The sequence below is a fragment of the Grampus griseus genome (genome assembly GCF_964374135.1).
Source record: "Grampus griseus genome assembly, chromosome: 20".
Lineage (NCBI taxonomy): Eukaryota > Metazoa > Chordata > Mammalia > Artiodactyla > Delphinidae > Grampus > Grampus griseus.
In genome coordinates, this window is record NC_139014.1 from 54,577,303 (window position 1) to 54,600,139 (window position 22,837).

Sequence of the window (22,837 nt, forward strand, 5' to 3'; positions counted from 1 at the left end):
GGGATCCAGAGATGTTTGGAGCTCTGGAGTTGTCCTGGGATTTGAAGTTGTCTTGGGATCCAGAGATGTTTGGAGCTCTGGAGTTGTCCTGGGATTTGAAGTTGTCTTGGGATCCAGAGATGTTTGGAGCTCTGGAGTTGTCTTGGAATTTGGGGTTGTCTCAGAATTTGTGCTGATCTGCTTAGAAGCTGTCATAGAATTTGAGGTCGTCAGTGTTGGAGTTAACTGCAAAGTGTCACCAACCAACAGGAGGAGCAGACTGAGTAATAGCTTGAACATCATTTTCCTGTTTCAAAATAATTATGGAAAATTAATATAACACTTGGATCACAAGCAAATCTAAGAACTTGCTTTTTTAAAAGTGGTGGTGAGGGGGCAGGAGGAATGAAGGAAACCTTATCTCAGCACTGAGGAAATGCCAACCTTGGTTTAACAAATTTCATAGTTTTTAAGATAAAAGGAAATTCAGAAGAGATCGATATCAACTCCTCCATTTTACAGATGGGCTCAGACAAAGGCAAAAGGATGCATATCTAAAAATGACCAGAACTAGAACTTGAATCTGAGCCTTAGTCTAGTGTTCTTTAGTAGATGGGGACTATGACATAGGCATAGTATAGACATATCCCAAATGTTTACTAGTAAACCATTTTTAAAGTAAGGCTAATTTTTTTTTAATCATATATTCAAATCTAGTGGTTTGCCACATTTGAGATAAAGCAGCTAGCCCATGTTGAACACGGATAACTATTCTTTTTTTTAACTTAAATCTCAAACTTTAATTTTAGAAATCTAATATATGCTAAAATTTACTTTTGGTTCTAATTTATAATTGAGAAAATTTCAAATTAATATTACCTTTTGATGTTTTTTCTTTGAAGATGAAAACTTCAGGCTTTCTCCAGTGTCCCGTGGGGGATCTAATTTCTCACTCACTGTGTGCTGTTTAAATAAAATTAGTAAGTCACATGTTATAAACTTGACCTGCTATTTGCTCTTTGGAAATAACCTATTGAGTGCTTTCCAAACTGGTGCAAACAGATGGACTGTGGCAGAAATCAAGGAATTCAAATAAAGTTCCTCTAAAATCTAGTGTCTTATTTAAAGAACCCTGTGAATACCACTTTGTTATTCCTCTTATCCATGTGTATATTAGTGAATGTCTTCATTGGATTAGCACTAACTGGAGGAATATACTCTTTGCCTGCTGTGATTATCATGACTTAAAATCAAGTAAGTATATTAGAGATAGATTTTTTTTTTCTTAAAGCATCTTGTATATATGTTTAGAGGGTAGGTAGTTTTTGGCTAGGATTATTTTGAAGTTTTAAAAATAATTCAAGAATATAGCATTCTAGGAGTTTAATTTCTAGTAAATAATTATTCTATTAGAAAAGAAGTTAAACTTTATTAACATAAAGCTAAATAAGAAAAGAATTGCATATGAAAGTGATACTTTTCACATTGAGTTTGCAAAGTTTTTTTTAGTACATGAAATCACCCACATTGAAGCACATTAAGTGAATTCTTTAAAGGAATTTCATCTTTCGGTCACTCCTTTTCTTTGATAAGTGGTATACAGGCAAGTTGGGTTGCATTGTGCTAATGTTTTCATCACATTAGCTGGCTCTTTTAAGAAATTGCAGGGCTGTGAACAATGGTGTTGACATACAAGGAAATGGCTACCTAAGTGGCAGAAGTACAAGTCAGTACATGTTCCTGACTTGTTTTACTTTGCTATGTAGGTTTCTTTTTCCTCCTGAGTGAAGAGAACCAGTGCTTGCTAAATCTTATTTATATTAGGTACATATTGTATAGAACCTAACTTAACTGGAGATTTGTGTGATCAGACCCAAGAAGTAAATATAAAAAGCCTCAGAGTAGATATTATAAGTCAGAGTACTAAGATAATGCACAGATAACTTTTTATTGATGCTTCAAACACCTCAATCTCAACTTATTTAAAATTTTAAATTCAACATTTTCCCCTTCCTATGTTGGGTTGGCCAAAATGTTCGTTTGGGTTTTTTGGTAAGATTTTATGGAAAAAGTCGAAAGAGCTTTTTGGCCAATACATATTTTTCTCATAATCTCTTTCTCGATTAACTGCGTCATTACCCAGCCAAATGGCTCTCCAACCTTGAATTTCTTATTGTCTTCTTATTGATCTTAAGCTGCCCAAGCCTCTCGGTGATAATTAAGTAAAATTAAAAATTCTGAACACTCCCCACTTAAATGTTCCCCCGCCCCCCAAAAAATCATTTTCAATTATTTAGGTCTTTAAATACCTCCCACTTCTTTATCTTTGTGCAGCTTTCCCCATCTGCCCAAAGTATTTCTTCCTCATTCAACATTGCATTCTTCCTTCAAGGTCTAACTCTGATGGCAGCACCTTTTATGAGAGCCTTCCTTAGCTCTATACTTCAGAATCAGACATTTTAGGACTTCGTACTTCTAGAGCACTTATCAGAGTCTGTTTTTTTACTATAGATGTATCCTCAGTCTTTCTTCAACCAAATTCTGGCTTCCTTGTGATCAGGTACTACTACTTTTTTTTTTTTTTTTAACATCTTTATTGGGGTATAATTGCTTTACAATGGTGTGTTAGTTTCTGCTTTATAACAGAGTGAATCAGGTATACATATACATATGTTCCCATATCTCTTCTCTCTTGTGTCTCCCTCCCTCCTACCCTCCCTATCCCACCCCTCTAGGTGGTCAGGTACTACTTCTTATTCTTTGTACCTGCTAGCACAGTGAGTACTTGTACATAATAGGGTACAACAAACACTGGAATTTGCTGAAACACCTCTTTGTTTCTTCATGTCTGAGGGCTGATATCATTAGTGATGTCTAAAATAATAGACATTTGGTCATTTGCAGTTTTCCCTGCATTATAAAGTCCTATTTCTACTTTCTGGCAGCTGTTTTGAGAGGATTTCTTTATTTGTATGATGTGGATCATAATGTACATTCATATCCTTTACCTGTGTTATATAACAAAAATTCAACCGAGTAAATTGTAAAGATCTAATTGGCTTTATTTGAACAATTCATGAATCGGACAGCATCCCATCTAACAAGTAGAGAGGAGCTCCAAAGGATTATGGAAAGGGAAAGTTTTTGTTTTTGTTTTCCACATCTTTATTGGAGTATAATTGCTTTACAATGTTGTGTTAGTTTCTGCTGTACAGCAAAGTGAATCAGCTATATGTGTAAGGTCGGATCTTAACAAACGGCACCACGAAACAGAGGAAAGCTTCAAGTGAGCTTTATTAGGGAGTGCTCCCGGGCGAGGTTCACTGGTCCGAGAGAAAGGGGACCAGAGAAGTCGCACCCGGGCGAGGGTTGGGCAAGATTTTATAGGGGAAGAAGGGAAAGGGCTGTGGTGAATCTGGGAGGGCGCAGGGTATTCCTTATTTGGTGGTCTTTTCGGGTATCCTGGGGGACCGTTAGTCCCGCCCCTCGAAAGGCGGGAAGGCTGGGCTGGGTTCAAAGTCCCCAGGTCAGTTTCTGGAACTGGGTGGTCCGGAGAATTTCGGTCTGTTGCAAACTGTGAATCTGATTGTGTTCCCCTGCCTCGGGCCAGTTGGCCTTACAATATGTATACATATATCCCCATATCTCTTCCCTCTTGCGTCTCCCTCCCACCCTCCCTGTCCCACCCCTCTAGGTTGTCACAAAGCATCGAGCTGATCTCCCTGTGCTATTCAGCAGCTTCCCTCTAGCCATCCATTTTACATTTGGTAGTGTATATATGTCAATGCTACTCTCTCACTTCGTCCCAGCTTCCCCTTCCCCCGCTGTGTCTGTCTGTGTCTTTACTCCTGCCCTGCCACTAGGTTCATCAGTACCGTTTTTTTTTAGATTTATGGAAAGTTTTTAAAGGCAAGACAAGGAAGTCATAAACAGAAGTTATTTCAGGCTTAAGTAACCTACCATGGGGGATGGACAGGGTCTGTCTATGTGGCAGATTATCTCGTCTTCCTTTTGGTGCTGACCAGAAAATTTCACTCTGACTGGTTAGGATTACATTCCTGGAGAAGGCTGTAACTGCAGTTAGTTTAGGTATTAAGTCTCCATTTTAGCACAAGTGACTCCATTTGGTGCTTGTTGTTTCTTTCTTTTTTTTTTTCAATAGTATGTAGTAGCAAGTGGCTTTTCAGTGTGGACAGTTAGGTTTCAAAAATCTTTTTGGAAACTTCCTGAGAAAGTGGATATGGAGATGTGCAAAAACAGGCTATTGTTATGTTAGACTTAAATGTGAGTACCTTTTAGAATTGTACATAAGCAGTTTTACAGTAAAATTTCAGCCTCTTCATTGTAGGAATCTAATACAGGAAAAAGAACACATTTCTCCTTAGTGGCAAAATACACGTTCTGAGGGGAAATGTCTGTCTTTGAACAAGTTTGTCTTCCAGTATTATTACAGTATAATACCGTAAGCCTGTTATCTAATCTTGGCTTGTTATTTATTCTTGTTTTTCATTATAAATGAAGAAAAGTGATTTAATTTTAAAAAGAGGCTTTTCTGTTTCCTTCTCTTGGATAATGGTATCTTCATCCACCTTGAGTTTTAAATGGAAGGCTAAAGATCAATCTTCATTTCTCTTAACCACATACATCTGATTAATCACTAAGTCCTGTTGATTCTGCCTCAAAAAATTTTTTGTACTTTATCCTTACATTACAGACTCAGTTTGTAGCTTTATCAGTTGTCTAAGCTGGGGTTAGCAAACTTGTTTTTCAAAGGAGCAGTAGTAAATATTTTAGGCTTTATAAACCACATGAAGTTTTTCTTTTTTTCTTGTTTTGTTTGGCTTTTGGTTTTTATCTGCTCTTTAAAAATATAAGAGCCATTTTTAGCTTGCAGGTCATACAAAAACAGGCCACAAGTAGCATGTGGGCAGGATATCGCCAGTGGACCATAGTTTGCTGCACTCTGTTCTAGGCTGTTGAAATAACTTCCTATTTGGATTCTTTGTCACCGGTATGTTACCCCATCCCCTCCTTCTTCCACATTACTGCCAGAATGATCTCTCTAAAATATGACTGTGTAACTTTTAGATAAAACCTTTTATGTGCTCTATTAACTAAGTTTTTATACTTAAGGCATTCATATACCACCTCTGGGGTTTTTGCGTTTCTTCGTAAGATCTATCCTATTAGTTACTCAATATTTTTTATTGACTTTTTTCTTAAGGGAAATTTTGTATTATACCATAAACAGAAAATCAGTATTGACTGCCATAACTAGAAAACCAGCAAACAAAAGATAACAGTAAAAAAGAAATACGGAATTATTAAATGACTGTTTCATATACCACCCCATCATATAGGTACCACACTTCAAAAAACCACTGACTTATAAGATAAACCTTTTTTCCTTAGTGTCATACAAGTCTCTTCATAATCTTTTACACTGTTCACAGTAGTTGCAAGATTGCTGAACTAAAGCAGGAGATTGAAAGTCATTTTGGTAAGAGGCTAGAGATGCTGGCCTTATTCTGGAAATCTCATGATGCTGTCGTCATTGATGTGGTTCCAAGTAAGCCTTGTGTGCTTTCTGGGCTGTTCTCAGGAAAGTGTGCTCATGACGCATTGCTGAGGGTATCTTTAAGGGCAGTTGTGAAGAAGACTCTAGGAGCTGGCAAAGCCACGAAGTCTGCCCAGAGAGCTCAGAATGCCAAATGAGCATTCTGCACATTACCTCCTATATTGGTTAATAAAGTCTTAAAATAACTTTCTCAATTGGTCATTTAAGTTTAATAATAGAAGACTAGTCATCACAGTGTGTAGTAACAGCTGTAGAAAGATGTCTCGCCTTTGCTTCGGCAACACTGACCATCTCACCATTTTCCTACCCTGGCATGCCTCTGTGATTTTGCATAGGCTTACCATTGGCTTTGGGTGCCGTTAATAGAGGGCAAACTCCTACTTTTGATTCAAGACCCATCTCAGTAACCTGACTCTCATTCCTCTAGGCAAGTTAAGAAAAAAAAACAGCTTTACTGAGATATAATTCACATGAAGTTTACCCTTTTAAAAGTGTACAATTTAGTGGTTTTTAGTATATTCACACAGTTGGGCAATCATCACCACTACGTAATTTTAAACATTTCGTCACCGCAAAAAGAAACCCCGTACTCATCAGCAGTCACTCCCCATTCTCCCTCCCCTCAACCCTCTTAGTCCCTGGCAACCATAGTGTGTGTGTGTGTGTGTGTGTGTGTGTGTGTGTATACATATATACACCACATTTTCTTTTTTTGCTATTAAATATATATATTTTTTTTCTATAATAAAGCCTTTTTTTTTTAATAACTTCAAACTTACAAAAAAGTTTCAAATATATAGTACGGAGAGTTCACACATACCCTTCACTCAGATTCCCATAATGTTTATAATTTTCAAAACCACAGTACAATGATCAAACCAGGAAATTAATATTAGTATACTCTTGTCAGCCGAACTAAAGACTTCTTCAAATTCTAGTTCCCCCCTTATATCCCGTTTCAGTTCCACAATCCAGTTAGGATCCCACATTACATATAGTTGCTGTGTCCTTCGTCTTCTCCAAGCTGTGACAGTTCCTGAGTCTTTCCATATCTTTTGCTACTTGATAATTTTCATACTTGTGGTCTTAAATATATTTTTATATGCACAGATTTTTCAGCATGAAGAGCCTTCTCTGGTGGGTAACCCATCTCTTGAATCACTTTCAGTCATTAAGGAGAAATGACTGTGGCATTGTGATTTGCTGAAGCAGAGCCTCATACAAGTGTTAGGCTGTTCAGAATGCATCACTTTTATTTTTATTTATTTATTTGTCTTAACATTTTTATTGGAGTATAATTGCTTTACAATGGTGTGTTAGTTTCTGCTTTATAACAAAGTTATAAATATATATACAGTTATACATATACATATATCCCCATATCTCTGCCCTCTTGCATCTCCCTTCCTCCCACCCTCCCTATCCCACCCCTCTAGGTGATCACAAAGCACCGAGCTAATCTCCCTGTGCTGTGCGACTGCTTCCCACTAGCTATCTGTTTTACATTTGGTAGTGTATATATGGCCATATATACACTACTACTCTCTCACTTTGTCCCAGCTTACCCTTCCCCCTCCCCGTGTCCTCAAATCCATTCTCTAGTAGGTCTGCGTCTTTATTCCCATCTTGCCCCTAGGTTCTTCATGACCATTTCTTTTTAGATTCCATATATATGTGTTAGCATCTGGTATTTGTTTTTCTCCTTCTGACTTAGTTCACTCTGTATGGCAGACTCTAGGCTCATCCACCTCACTACAAATAGCTCAATTTCATTTCTTTTTATGGCTGAATAATATTCCATTGTATATATGTGCCACATCTTCTTTATCCATTCATCTGTCGATGGACACTTAGGTTGCTTCCGTGTCCTGGCTATTGTAAATAGAGCTGCAGTGAACATTGTGGTACATGACTCTTTTTGAATTACGGTTTTCTCAGGTTATATGCCCAGTAGTGGTATTGCTGGGTCATATGGTATTTCTATTTTTAGTTTTTTACAGAACCTCCATACTGTTCTCCATAGTGGCTGTATCAATTTACATTCCCACCAACAGTGTATATGGGTTCCCTTTTCTCCATACCCTCTCCAGCATTTATTGTTTGTAGGTTTTTTGATGATGGCCTTCCGACCGGTGTGAGATGATATCTCATTGTAGTTTTGATTTACATTTCTTTAATGATTAGTGATGTTGAGCATTCTTTCATGTGTTTGTTGGCAGTCTGTATATCTTCTTTGGAGAAATGTCTATGTAGGTCTTCTGCCCATTTTTGGATTGGGTTGTTTGTTTTTTTCATATTGAGCTGCATAAGCTGCTTGTAAATTTTGGCAATTAATCCTTTGTCAGTTGCTTCATTTGCAAATATTTTCTCCCATTCTGAGGATTGTCTTTTCGTCTTGTTTATGGTTTCCTTTGCTGTGCAAAAGCTTTTAAGTTTCATTAGGTCCCATTTGTTTGTTTTTTGTTTTTATTTCCATTTCTCTAAGAGCTGGGTCAAAAAGGATCTTGCTGTGATTTATGTCATAGAGTGTTCTGCCTATGTTTTCCTCTCAGAGTTTGATAGTGTCTGGCCTTACATTTAGGTCTTTGATCCATTTTGAGTTTATTTTTGTGTATGGTGTTAGGGAGTGTTCTAATTTCATTCTTTTACATATAAGCTGTCCAGTTTTCCCAGCACCACTTATTGAAGAGGCTGTCTTTTCTCCACTGTATATTCTTGCCTCCTTTATCAAAGATAAGGTGACCATATGTGCATGGGTTTATCTCTGGGGTTTCTATCCTGTTCCATTGATCTATATTTCTGTTTTTTTTTTTTTTTTGCCAGTACCATAGTGTCTTGATTACTGTAGCTTTGTAGTATAGTCTGAAGTCTGGGAGCCTGATTCTTCCAGCTCCGTTTTTGTTTCTCAAGATTGCTTTGGCTCTTCGGGGTCTTTTTACACCACATTTTCTTTATCCGTTTGCCCATTGATGGATACTTAGGTTGTTTCCACATCTTGGCTATTTTTAATAATGTTGCAATAAACATGTGGGTACATAGGATATTATTTTCCTGCTCATCTATTGGACTTTTAGCTCCTAGATCTTAGATGTCTTTATCTGGATACACAGAGAATCTAGCAGAGCATGTGGCATTTCATAGAACACTTAATAAATGAACTTAGCTTTTAATTATTATATGTATGTAATCATTCAGTGCTAGTGTTAAGACTAATCGCCAGTTTTAATTATGGACACACATGACTCTAGTTTAAAGGAAGAAGACTTGATTTAATAACAGTGATTAGAGTTGGAGTCCTGATTTGAACCAAAAGATTACTCGAGTGGTTTTGTTTTCTGTGATTCTTGGTTTATAGAAGTATAGTGGCCTTGGCTGTTAGTGAAACAAGGCTTTGGTTTACTCATCAAGGATGATTTAGTGATTTATGACTAGACAGTACTTAAAAAGAAACAGTGGCTGCAATCCATCTATTTTTATGAAAACACAGTTGTTTTTTTTGAATCAACTGTGGTTCACCTCTTTTAGTGTAAATATATAATCCTTGAAAGGAAATAATCCTGAGATGTATTTATGAGGTTTGATTTTATGAAACAATAGGGAAAAATTCTAAAACAAGCATCTAAGGGTAAATACATCCAAGTGAATATTGCTCCCTTCAGAAGAGCCGCTGTTGGAGGTGATGTACTTACTTCAAACCCTGATGCCTTTGAGTACACATTTTTAGGGAAATACATTTTTGGACGTGTTGTCAAAGTCTAAAACATGTTCTTTTTAAATGTGGTGGGAAAATCTTCATATTTGAAATTTTTAATGAGGCAAAATGTCATTTAGTAATATATTTGTTTAAGATGAGTTTTTTCTTGTGTGACATATAAACTGGCTCTTAGTAATATTTGAAAGGAGGGGCCCCAAACGTGTTTTCACTAATGACAGCCTCATTGGAATAAGAGTTTAAAGACTCAAACATAACTGCTTTGAAGAAAAATGTAAAGAAATTTAGATATGTGACATTTATGTTTAAAATTTAAATCAGTTTATAGTCAACTCATTGTTAATATATGAAGATATTTTACTAGTTTCAGGTGACTCCTTCATCCTTTGATTACTTTTACTATGTTTTAAAGAGACTAGCCTTTACAGTGTGTTTCTAAGTTTATATTTAATGTCCTGCAACTTTTTTTTTATGATTTAGTGTCAGGACAAGAGACTCATAACACTTCATCAAAGTATACTTTGTTAAGCAAGAAAGATTTCATTTACTCATTGTAGAAAAGCCATACCATGAGGAAATACTAGAGCCTGTAGATAGATGAAATTATTTTTAAACATTTATTGGCTTTCTTTATTTGTCATTGGTATGAGGAAATGCAGCTGAGTGTCTGATGCTAAGTAATAGAACTGGTAAATGGGTGTGGCTGTGTGCCAGTTACTCTTACACTATACAATGGCTCAGGTGCAGTTGTCGTCACTGAGGCTTTGGGTGGCAAGGAAGGGCCTTCCAGTGGTTTTTGTGGTGTATGGCATCTTTATTTTTCCTTAGTGATGTTTTGTTCTTTTCTTTCTCGATGAAAAGCCATTAAATCTTAGTTTATTTTCTGTTGAGGCAAGCATTTGACAGGCATTTGAACTCCCTCAGCCTTCCAGAAGTGTTCACTTTGTTTTTTTGAGCTGTGACTATGGGCAACAAAATAGCACAAAGTAAAGAACTACATTTCCTGGTATTGAGTATTTCATCAGATTTATTTGATACTTGGCCTTGAGATACCCATTTGAAATATTCAGATATCTAATTTTTTACTGATAAATCATATTTTCCATGGAATAAATAAATAACAAACCTTGTAAATTAGTTATTTGAAGTGTAACTAAAGAACACAGATACATGGGGAATTATGTACCACTATGGGTTCAGTTATCTCCATTTCTGATCTTTTTAATTACCGAGAATCTCTTATACAAGACATAGGAGTAATATTTACAATATTTATGTAGCACCTACAAAGTGCTTTAATATACATGTTTTATCTATTCTTTAAAATACCCATGTGGAACACGTGTTCTTAACAAGATTTTTACCAGAGGACACATTTAATCGTTTACCCAAGATAACAACACAGGCTTTTGATGACAGTCTTATCTCACGCTCTTTCTATTAAATCCCAGTGTACTTTAAATACTCTTCGAATTGTTTTGATCAGAAAAAACTACAGTTTTGCTGCTTTTATTGTGTGTTTGTGTGTGTATGTTTAATTTCTGTACTTAGATTTCATCAATAACTTCCAACAAATTCAGAATATCAGGCCATGGTTTATTGAAAAGATAAATGGGTGTATTGGGCATATGTCTCAACTGGTTCCTGAACGTGTTTAACAGAGTTGGGGCCGTTGAACCAAAGTGACATTTCGTAAAACATGAGCTTCTTAAGAACCTCACTTGTATCACAGTTTTTTTGTTTTGGTTTGGTTTTTTTGCATTACGCGGGCCTCTCACTGTTGTGGCCTCTCCCGTTGCGGAGCACAGGCTCCGGACGCGCAGGCTCAGCGGCCATGGCTCACGGGCCCAGCCGCTCCGTGGCATGTGGGATCCTCCCGGACCGGGGCACGAACCCGCGTCCCCTGCATCGGCAGGCGGACTCTCAACCACTGCGCCACCAGGGAAGCCCCAATGTATCACAGTTTTTAAAGTGTGGAGCAGACTAATCTGCTTAACACATTATTAACACATTGAGGTGGCTTTTTTTTTGTTTCCTTGATTTCCCTTGAGCAATCTACGTGTACTAAATTGTTCACAGGTATCAGAATTAACCGTTCTCTGAAATTGTTCCAAAGGTAACTCCCCACTGCCCAGAACTAACTTCTTATATGACAAGTAGCAGCCTAGCCAAATCCCCTTCATTCATAACTTTTCTTTCATCTCTCTTTTCCCTGGACTATGAAGCTAAGACTTTGACCTATTGGAAGAAACTTAAGCTCTAGAATAAGAAAGACTTGAGGTTTGTCTTAAGTAGGTTATTGTTAGCGCACCAGTCATATCTTTGATCTGTATTAATTCATCCTTTTATTTAATAAATTCAGATCAAGCTAGCCCCTCTCCCCACCCCGCCCTGAAAAAAGACCTCCTAGCAGGAGGTGATAATCTACACAGAGATAAAAAGGATGAATAAAGGTTTGCCAGGGGAAGAAGAGGGAAAGGAGTGTAGTGGTGAGGACGTGAAGAATCTCTGAGAGCCTGATGGCAGGAGGGAGCATGGTGAATTACAGGGACAGAAAGATGTTTTGTTTGAACTATACAGTGTGAGGGAGCTGGAAAATCTTACGATGATACTGTAAAGGGTGGCAAGGGCCCGATCATATAGTAAGCCATATTGAGAATTTAGATTTTATTCTGAGACATGGGAAATTATTGAAAGTTTTTTGGAGGGGTTTTTGTTGTTGTTGTTCATTTGCTTTGTTATTAGGAGAGAAAAGAGCTTGTCTGGTTAGATTTGTTGGAGAACAATCCTGACAGCAGTTAACCATGTAGAGCTAACGTAAGCTAATATAATAAGTATGTGCTTCCAAGAAATCTGATCGTGCATCTCTGTCTCTGATCTTTATTCCATGATACCCTCTAGTTTCTTAACCACCCCTTCCTATTCACAGTTCATTTTGCATCATCTCATTTTCTTACTCAGCCTAGAGCCCTTGGACAGCTGTTTCAATAGTTCTTTTCTAAGATCTCTTGCATTTTTCAAAGACAAAGCAGGTGATAAAACACACTTGGTATACATATTAGCATTTTGGTATATTTATCTTTTTTGTTGTTTTTATACATAGTTCTATAACATGCATGTTTATATATCCTATAGTTTTTGCTTATCTTTCTGGTATATGCATTTTCCACTTTTCAAACTTAAAAAAAACCTCTACATAAATATTTGTATTGGACATGTAATATTCTGGCCCATGGGTCATCACGTACTTGACCAGTTTCCTAATGGTAGATATTTAGCATTCTGTTTTTCTGGTATTTACCTAGAATTTACTAGGTTAAAGGTTAAAATATTTTAGGTTTTTGATCATTGCTGTGTTGCCCTCCTGCGTTAATTGGTATATTAATTTAAAGATATGCAGATTATGACTTGTTGAATGAGGAGGCACAAGCCACCCACTCGGGGTTGGCAAGTAGCTCCCTCAATTTTCAAGAGAAGTGAAAACCCCTGGGGTCATTTTGATTGAAGGCTCAGTTTCAATACACTCAGAAAAAGGAAGTAAAGTCACAAGATTTATTATTTAGAGATCCCAGAAACGTCGCCGGGGGCTGGGGGGGTGCACAGTGAGCTGGGGGAAGAGCAGTCCTCTTCCCCAGTTCAAGAGATACAGTACAGGGTAGGAAGCACCTCTTGCAAGGTGGTTGGGATGACAGTCACTTAAATTTTTACAGGCTCGACTCTAAGTGCTTATTTTAAAAGGTGCCCCAGGAAAAGCAAAGTGGGAACTTCTGGTGGTAATCCTAATTTGAGTCCTTATCTAAATGTCCAGACTCTGGGTCTGTGTAGGGTTGTCATTCTGTAAAATGCTTAGGCAGCAACTCAGAATAGCTATTTTCTCATCGCAGTTGCCAATTGCTGTCCCAAAGAATCGTACCAGTATGTGAATGTGACTATTTCCTAACGTCTTCCCCAGCATTGATTTTTTTTTTTTTTTTTACTTTTTAAAAAATTGCTTGCTGTTTCAGTAATAATCGTGGTATCACATTTTATTTTTATTTCTCAGTTATTATGTGGTTTGCCATATTCCCATATACTTATCAATCCCCATGCTTCCTATCTTTTAAACATTCTGTTTGTGTCCTTTACCCACTTATCCATTGGGAAATCTAAGTATTTTTCTTATCAATTTTATGAGCATTTGATTAACAATCTCCTTTACGTTTTTCTCTTTGAGTATTTGTTTGTGTGTGTGTGTGGTACGCGGGCCTCTCACTGCTGTGGCCTCTCCCGTTGCGGAGCACAGGCTCCGGATGTGCAGGCTCAGCGGCCATGGCTCACGGGCCTAGCCGCTCCGTGGCATGTGGGATCTTCCCGGACCGGGGCACGAACCCGTGTCCCCTGCATCGGCAGGTGGACTCTCAACCACTGCGCCACGAGGGAAGCCCTATGTCTGTTGTTTTTTATTCTGGAATAATGTTTAAAAGGTTGATGGTAATGGGCATTGTTGTTTTGATTCTAATTTTAATAGAAATATAATTTTTCACTTTTAAGCATGACATTTACAGTACATGGTATCATTCCTTATCTAGTTCTTACAATGTATTTCATAAGGAATAATCTTATAAAGGTTTTAAACTGACTTTTGTGTGACATTTTTGGTGTAAAGGAATTTGCTGTTGCTTCAGAACGTTGTTATGGAAGATCATTGAATAGCACATATTTGTCATCTTTTAAGTTAGGCATAGAAGACATTTTCTCATTCTGCTGTGATAAGAGAATGTTTCTCTGACTTTCTTCTGTGTCTCCGTCTCACTAACATCTGAACCTGAATCCTGGAGGGTGAAGGATCAGGGACTGAAGCAAAAAATATACTATTTCATTTTCTTGCTCTTAGAGTGTGGCGCTTGGGTGTTTACATATGTGGGAATTTCTCAAAGCATGGGTTTGGACACACACATATAATAATACTAACAGCAAAATTACTGTGTGTAGAATGTGGGGAGCCAAGACACTGTGATAAGACTGTATATGAATTATGCCATTTATTCCTCAGGAAAAAATACCCACTATGAATAAGTTCTGCCAGCCCATATGACTTAGGGCATTGGTAACTTGCCCAGGGTTGTACAGTTGAGAAGCAGCAGAGACAGGATTTAGGCCTAGAACATTTGACACCAGAGCACAATACCCTTCACCGCTATTTTATCCCTTATTGCATTTGCTTTTGTATTTGTGCTCTTATTTGAATTCTCTTGACTGGGGAGAAACAAAAGTTACTTGTAAAATGAAATCAAACCTTAGGTATGGATGGATGGATATATAACTTACGAGCTTGAGAGATAGACACTGAGGATAATACATTTTGAAATGTTTATGGAGCCCAATAATATGGTAGTTCTTGTTTGAGTGGCAAATACTATACTGTTCCCTCCACCATCAGTAATGATAAGAACACAATTTCCTTAGAAGGAAGTATGTAATTACTATAAGGCTAGATAATACTTCTTTCTGAGGACTTAAGAGTCTGTGTGGTTGACATATGTTGTACTTGTAAATTTACTGCATTTTTTTCTCTGCATTTTGCAGACACATCAGTAAGATTGGCATAATGTATAGGTGCTGCTAATGCTATAATACAAAATTTCACTTTTTGGTCACTTTTCCTCATAGGATTTCTAAGACAGCATTGAATTTTTGGCACCCTCAGAGTGAAAGACAGTTACTTTTAAGAAACCTACTTTCTGTGCAATTCTGTGTGTGGATTTTTAAAACAAGATGCAAGTATGTGGTAGATTAGGAAATATCTAAGCAATTAGCCTCTACCATTGATGGTGAAGATACTAGATTGTTGATTGGGAGGGAGGAGAAACAGCTTGCCCATTTTCAAATCATTTAGGGACTATTTCATATAATTTCTTTTCTTCATGGTGAGATTCCCTCCTGACAATAGTGAGCCAGTTAGGTTTGCCAGGGCAGAAAAATGTTCAGGAGTCACTGTACTAAGTCAGTATAGGAGAGGAACTGCTTCATTGAAGCTTAAAAGTAATTTTTCCATAAGCCTGCCCCTTAAAGAAAGAAAAAAGAAAGAGCATATTAAAAGGTTGTTACTTTTCTCTGTCTCTGAATAGAAATGCTTCCAAATGTGGAAAGAAATCTTAGTTTTAAAATTCCTTAGGAAGGAGCCCAAAAATTTCTATCTGTAGTCTTTTACCAACTCTAAGAATGCTTGAAATAGATTCTTCCTTATGTCTCACAAATTAAATTCCTCATTTGTGGCTCACCCATTTCAGTTATGCTGTCTTGCATTTTAATCTAGCTGTGTTGCTGGGCCTCTTTTTCTGACTCTTGGCTATTACTTATGTGTTTCTCTGATTCAAAAGATGGCTTACTTGTATATTTGTAGAAAATTCTGTTTTCTTCTAGTTGAAGTCCCAGTGCAGTTTGGAGTGTCAAGATCTGTCCCATGCCCAGCTGTATTCCTATTGTCTCTTTTATTGGGTTCATCACCTGGTCGTAGCACCAGATGAATCCCAGCCTTCTTTCCCTTTCTCCTTTCCTTTTCCTTCCCTTCCTTAGTACTGCCCATGTTTGTTAGACCCCCATGATTTTATCCTGGAACTAATCTTATTTTTAACTTAGGTAAGTCAGATTCTAACTTCCAATGTGCAAAAGATAAATTTCCCTCTCCTGCACATAGGATGCTTTTAATTTTTTAAATATTTTAACATGTCTTTAAGCTTGAAAGTTTTATTACATTTTTAATACTTCCCTTAAATACAAAAAACAACGCCATTAAACTTTACTTATTAAAATGCAAAGCCTAGTGTCTTCTAGCTTTTTGAAGAGCTTTTGTCCATTATATAATCTGTAAAGTAGCCAAGAGTTCCTCAGAAGCAGGACATCATTTAGATTTAAAACAATCATGGCTTGTGTGCAAAATAATGATGTGACATAACCATTCATAGGGAGGCAACCACAGTTTTACTTTATGTGGTGACAGAACTGTTGGATACCTCCAATATTACATTTGCCATAAAGACTTTACCAAGGTACCCTAGAACAAAAAAAGGTTAAGTCATTTTGATTCTACCAAGTAGATTAAGTTGGTATGACTAGAAAGCCAGTGACACAGTTATGAGCATAGACCTTTTATTTTTTCCCAGATGTTTGACAGTGTAAACATACATAAAATACATATTAAAGTTGAGATGCTTTATATTTTGTGCAGTAAATTGAAGCCTTAAAAAGAAAACATTTCATTTAAAAAAAAGAAACTCATTAGTTTTACTTCATTAAGACAGTAAAGTAGCAGCAAGTACCGAGACATTGTGCACTTCTTCATTAAGACGAGTTGCTTCATTCACATCAGAGTCGGAAATGTGAGACTGGCTTTCTTGAATACATAATATAGCTTGAGTCACTGGTTAGATAGGGGCATATCTTCCCAACTATACATCAGGGAGGAGTTCTTTCATTAATTTCAGAAAATGCAGACCCTTAGCCAGCCAGCATGACCACAGCATTGAGCATTAAGAGAAACGAAGCATTTACTTTCCAAGCACTTGCCACAGAAGAAGGTAAGCGAGTCTTTACATTTGTGGTTGTCTCTTCCCTCCGTAAGTTAAGGGTTGTGCTTTGTTGAGGCATTTCAGAGAAATTATTTGGCATGCCACTAGTGATACTTAGGGTCATGGGTGTTGGGGATGGTTTTGTTGAGCTAGTGAGGCTTGTGTTTGTAACCATTCCATCTTGGAGGTGAATAGTTAGAGTTGCAGCTGCTGCTTCATGTGAATTGATCGTTTCTGTGGATGTATCTTCTGGATAGGGCACAAAAGCCTTGTCAGTGCTAGTAAAGGTGGTGTCTTTGCTTAGAGTGGCACCAAACGTTGTTTCCTTTGTTCGATATTGTTTGGGTATTTTGGTCACTTTGGATTGAGTTACCATACTCAGAGAGTTAATGGTGTCCACTGTCTGCATCCCACTTACAGTGAACAAGCTTGAGGTAAATCCAGAAGGTGTGGGATATGTGTTATGTTCCTTCAAAGGTGATATCTGGCTAGAACAGGGAGTCCCTATTACATGGGCTTTTGTTTCCATCATCCACTTAAGTAAGTAAGTAATGTTTTGTTTATGGTCACATGACCACCTGTTATTGTAAAGGGTTATCTCTTGCAACTGAAAGAGCTGGTCAAAAGCTTGATCTGGAATGAATGTGAACTTATTGTTGTGCAGGTAAAGATGTGTGAGATTTGTCAGGTTTATTAATGTTCCTGGAAGGATTTGTGTCAAGGAATTGTTAGACAGGTCCACAGTATGCAGTTTGGAGGGCATGTTGGTTGGAACTGTCCAGAGTTTGTTACTACTGAGGTTGAGAACCTCAAGACTTCTCAGTGTATTTTTAATGAGGACAACCTTTTCCAGCATATTCTTAGAAACATCCAGATATTTAAGGTTCCATTGATAAGCAGTATCAGATTTTTCAAGCAGTTTAATGTTGTTGTTAGCAGCAGACATGTTCCAGAGGGACCGAGGTAACTGAGCAGGCAAGCTTTCAAGCCTGTTGTTTGAAATGTCCAGGGTCCTCAGATTGGTGTACTGGGTTAACTGGTTATGCAGATCAGTAAAGTGGTTATAAGACAGATTTAAATGGATAATATTCTCTTGCAGTCCAGATGGTAATGTAGTCAAGTTTCTGCCTGAACAGTCCACATGCCTGTGCCTCTCGGTGCATATACATTGGAGAGGGCAAATGCATAAAATACCAGGTGTGAGAAACAGAAGGATGAACAGGCTGGGAGACATTTTCAATATCTGATATTCCATCAAAGCCTGGAAACAAACAGATACACCCTTCTTTTAATATGCAAATACAATTAGGCATCTGCATGGGTCAGTTAGCATTAGGCAAAATTTTCAATAAACCTCGTTGTTGTTGAGCTCTTTTATAATTGTTCCAGTGATTAAACTAACAAAGCTCCCCTTCATTTATAGTCCAAATGCTTAATCCTTCAATTGGGGCTATGTGATAGAGACTCTCTCCCCCTACTGTCTTCTGCATTTTCTCATTTATTTTCTCCCTTCTTTTACCATAGTCTTTCTTATTTATCTTCCCAGAATGTTGATATTATAAAATGGCATTCTCGGCAAATAAAGAGTCGGAATCTTAAGCTATTACTATTTCTGATAATATTCTTCCTTACTCAGATGGGAAAAAAATGGCTGTCGTGTCTGTTTTGGTTGTTTATTTTTATTTTTGGTTTTTGGTTTTTTTCAGATCTCTGCAGTAATAAAATAGTCAATGTGTATGTAGGATGAGATTTTATTTAGATATTAAGACAATACTTTGAAATGCATCTTTGTCTTTTCAGGATAAATATATCCTTGCAAAACATTTTAAGGCACTTGAAAAATCTGACCAACACCATACCTTTAAATCTCACATTTTATAAAGTGATTTCTTTTCAGTGCCGATTCTAAAGGAAAACAATGTGTATATTTACAAAGTGAATGAATATTAGAAAGAAATCCCTCAACTGACACTGCAGCAAATTTCTGGTGCATGCACTTGCTATTGAATATATATTCAATCCTAACGTTGACTTTCTCTTAAGAAAAGGAAAAAGAAAAAAATTCCGAAGTCGATTTTTTACTGATTTAAATAACAGCTTACCATAGTGTTGTCTTCTACATCAGCATCTCATTTTCTCCGGGAAACTTAAGCTTAAAGGTCGCCTTGTTCTGGAAAGTAGGAACCGCTTCTGGCTGTGGGCTGTGCTTGCCTGCTCAGCTGCATTGTGTTGCTGTGAGCTGAAGCTCTGCAACCACCTGATCAGTACCACATAGGAGGACTGCAGAGCTGTCATTGGTGCTGACTCAAATTTATTGCAAGAGGTGCACACGCAACAGAATGGACCAAAAGAAATTTTTTTTTAATTTAGTGTTGAGTGTACCCATATATCTCAGATTTGCTGTAGGATGGAAAACCTCGTGCACATTAGACCTGGCCTTTACCCATTTCTGTGTATTTGAGCTTAGGCTCCACATTTTAACATTCACCTCGTGAAGAATCTGTGGTTCTTTTTATTGCTCCTACTGTTCATTCATTTTATACATTGAAAAATGTTGAAAATGAATTTGACCTTCCTTGTGGATGGTTTTCTAAGATATTAGTTTAACTATTTTTTAACTCTGCCTTTTTATTTTTTCTAAAATGGTACAATTGTCATCACTTTTTAAAATAACATATGACAATCTGTTTGGTTTTTTTATGTACCCCCCCCCACCAAATATGGTGATTATTATATACAATCAGGTTTTCACATTTATCAACCACCTAACTGTTCATCTTTTGGAGAAGTACATAAGTACTTAAATATGATTATTTTGTTTTTATCTTTCTGATACAAAGGATTGTTTGACCCAGGCTATGCACAAACGAGGCTGCATTTTTTAATGAGCATCTAATTCTTTTAATTATCAGTTCATGTAGTAAAGTAAATGTATTTTATTTGATGTCTTTTGGGTTAAGGATTTTTTTCTTCATGAAATTACTTTGGTCAGTGGATATGAATATTGTTGTCTCCAGAGACATCTTTGGTACTATATGAATGACCATTTATTTGATTTTATGTTTTAAAAATAATAGCATAGCAGCTTCCCTGGTGGCGCAGTGGTTGAGAGTCTGCCTGCCAATGCAGGGTACACGGGTTTGTGACCCGGTCCAGGAAGATCCCACATGCCGCGGAGCGGCTGGGCCCGTGAGCCATGGCCGCTGAGCCTGCGCGTTGGAAGCCTGTGCTCCGCAACAGGAGAGGCCGCAATAGTGAGAGGCCCGCGTACCGCAAAAAAAAAAATAATAATAGCATAAATTTTAGTTGATTTCTTCAGAACGTTTCACATTTTATCTTACTGAAAAAACAATTTACATTGTTTTTAAATTACATGAAATAATGTAAAAGGGAAAACTTTCATTAGGGGCTTTATAAAATAAGACCAGATTTATGACAACTTCTGCTCCACTCTTTTTTTTTTTTTTTTGAGGTACGCAGCCTTCTCACTGTCGTGGCCTCTCCCTTTTGGATTTATTTCCATCTGATGGGTAATAGTATCTCAGTTCAATTTTAAATACATCTTGCTTATTATAAGAAAAGTTGTATGCTTTATATATGTTTTTAAGGATCATTTAAATTTTTCTTCTGTGACTATCTTTTATAAGTTTTGCATGTTTTTTTCTAGTGTGTTGTGGGTATCCCCCCCGCCACAGTCTGTATTTAAGTTTTTTAAACTTTAGGGATATTAGCCCTTTGTCTTAACTTAAGTTGCACATTTTCCCCCCAGTTTGTCCTTTGTCTTTTGACAAAGGTATGTTTTTTTCTTTTTTAATAGTGTTTGTTTTACATTTAAAAGTTTTATGTAATTGGACTTCCTTTTTTTTTTAATTAATGCTTCTGGATTTTGAGTCTCAACTAGGAAGGTTTATCCCACTTTCAGATTATAAAGGAATGCACTCATATTTCTTCTATTTTTTATATAATTTCATGTTTTATATTTATATCTCTGATTTATTTGGTGTTTATTCTAATGTAGTATGAATCCAGTTTCATCTTTTTCAAGTACCTATCCAGTTGTCCCAATACTGATTTGAGATTTGAGTCTGTTTCTGGACTTTCCATTCTGTACCATTGATCTGTCTAATCATGTACTAATATCGCAGTGTTTTACTTATAGGTGCCCATATATTTTGCTACTTCACTTTTTGTTCAGAACTAGGTAATAACAACAATTAGAGTCACTCTCATCTAATTCATTGTGTTGCCCACCACCAACACCAAATGGAATACATGTGTGATAAATGTATGTTGCGATGTGTGAGGTAGGTGCTCTTTGGTCCTATGTTAGTGAAAAGAATGCTGAACCAGGAGTCGGGTAACAAACTCAGCTTTCACTACCACTTCTGAGCAAGTCACTTACTCTCTCTGGGCCTGTTTTCTCAGCATTTAACAAATAAAAGGAGCTGAACTAGATGGTCTTGAGGGTTGTTCTGACTCTGGTTAATGGGATCTGGTAAGAGCACCACTGCTGTGTAGTATGTAGTTCAGTCTACCTTTTATTCCCCTGTGCCTTGTCCTTTTGCCGTAGTCATGAAATAAACTTTCTCTTCTGAATCCTGCTTCTTTAGTCTTTTCTGTAGGTTTTTCTTTGTTCCAGCGTTTTCTTTTCTCCTGTGTTTCTTTAGCTTGCGTTTCTTTCTGCTGATTAGGCAAAGGATTGCCGCTGTTTGGCTGCTCAGCTTCCACTGACCTCAGTGGGGAAAATTGCATTCAGTAAATAGGAATTACTTTCCCCCTGGCAGAGAATTTCTTAAAAAACAAAAAGCAGCTGCTGACAGGAGTCTGTTCTTCCGTTGTACAAAGAACAGAAGGAGAAAAGCTGCCTCTGTAGTGTTTGAAGAAATCAGACACGACTATGACCAGGTCATCAGCTCTTTGATTTGTCTATGAGGGTTGGTATTTCCCAATACTGCTCCTTCAAGAGGTCAGGAAAAGAAAGTGATGAAAAAGAAGAGCAAAAGTATGGAAAGAGCCCGTTAGGTAACAATCCTATATGTAAAGCAAGAAAGGTTATGGTGATTTAAGGCATGTCAAAGTCTTGACCAAATATAAAAACTTTATACTTTATTTACCCTAACTAGAATACTTAAAATTCAAACGAATAAGCAGAAATTCTTAACCTCCTAATTGCTGCTAAATAAATTAACCTCAAAAACGGTAAGTTTGAAAAATACATGAAAGAACTTTTTAATGTGGAAGACAGAGGAAAACCAGTGTAATATGACAATAAACATCATGCTTATTCAAGAAAAATAAGAAGTGCAAAGGAAGTGTGTCTGCAGATAAAAAGTTGTTTAAGAGTCAGTAAGGTACTCTTTAAAGGATTTAAAGAGAAACATTGTATATAAAATTTTGGTGTCCAAAAGCCTGCTAGTTTTTATTAAGGTGGAGCTTTATTGGTTTCTTGAACACCAGTGCTGCCAGTAAATACCATATTTTATTCTGAAAAATCCCAGAGCTATGAGAGGTTCTCCAAGGGTAGGTTACCACTATGGCCTCCGTCTTTCATTCTAAGTGACTGTCCCCCGAGTTCGAGTGGGGTAAGGCGGGAGAATGTGCGCTTTTGGGCAGAGGAGCACTTCTGCAGGCATGGGCTGGCATCTCCACAAGGATCAGCCAGTGGACTCTCTCCGTCTTAACTTTGACAAAGATTGGGCCCGCCCCTACTCTGATAACTCAGATTTATCACTTGTCAGGTAATGAATAAAAGATGAAATTCTGTGTAAGAAAGGTAGTTAAGAGTTTTTTAAAGTTGAGAACCATCTGTATTTTGATACAATCCTTTTTTTCTGAAAAAAGTCATCCGAATTTGGAATGAAGCCATAGAGGTTTGGTGTGTTTTTTGGGGGTTTTTTTTTGTTTTTCTTTTATAAGATTTCATTTTTGGGGGGTGCTTGAGGCATATAAAGAAACTTTGGGAATTCCCTGGCAGTCCAATGGTTAGGACTCCACACTTTCACTGGTGAGGGCCCGGGTTCA

The 22,837-nt window shown here is 37.2% G+C and overlaps 2 protein-coding genes across 7 annotated transcripts in view; one reads left to right on the plus strand and one right to left on the minus strand.

Annotated features, from left to right (window-relative positions):
- NF1 (neurofibromin 1) overlaps positions 1-22,837 on the plus strand; it is a 248,699-nt gene that overhangs the window by 161,383 nt on the left and 64,479 nt on the right. The window lies entirely within an intron of this gene.
- On the minus strand, positions 16,539-18,071 carry OMG (oligodendrocyte myelin glycoprotein; the record flags this gene model as incomplete). The annotated part of the gene is made up of 1 exon (XM_082678929.1): positions 16,539-18,071. One exon carries the CDS (start codon positions 18,069-18,071, stop codon positions 16,746-16,748), a length of 1,326 nt encoding a protein of 441 aa, XP_082535055.1. The 3' UTR covers positions 16,539-16,745.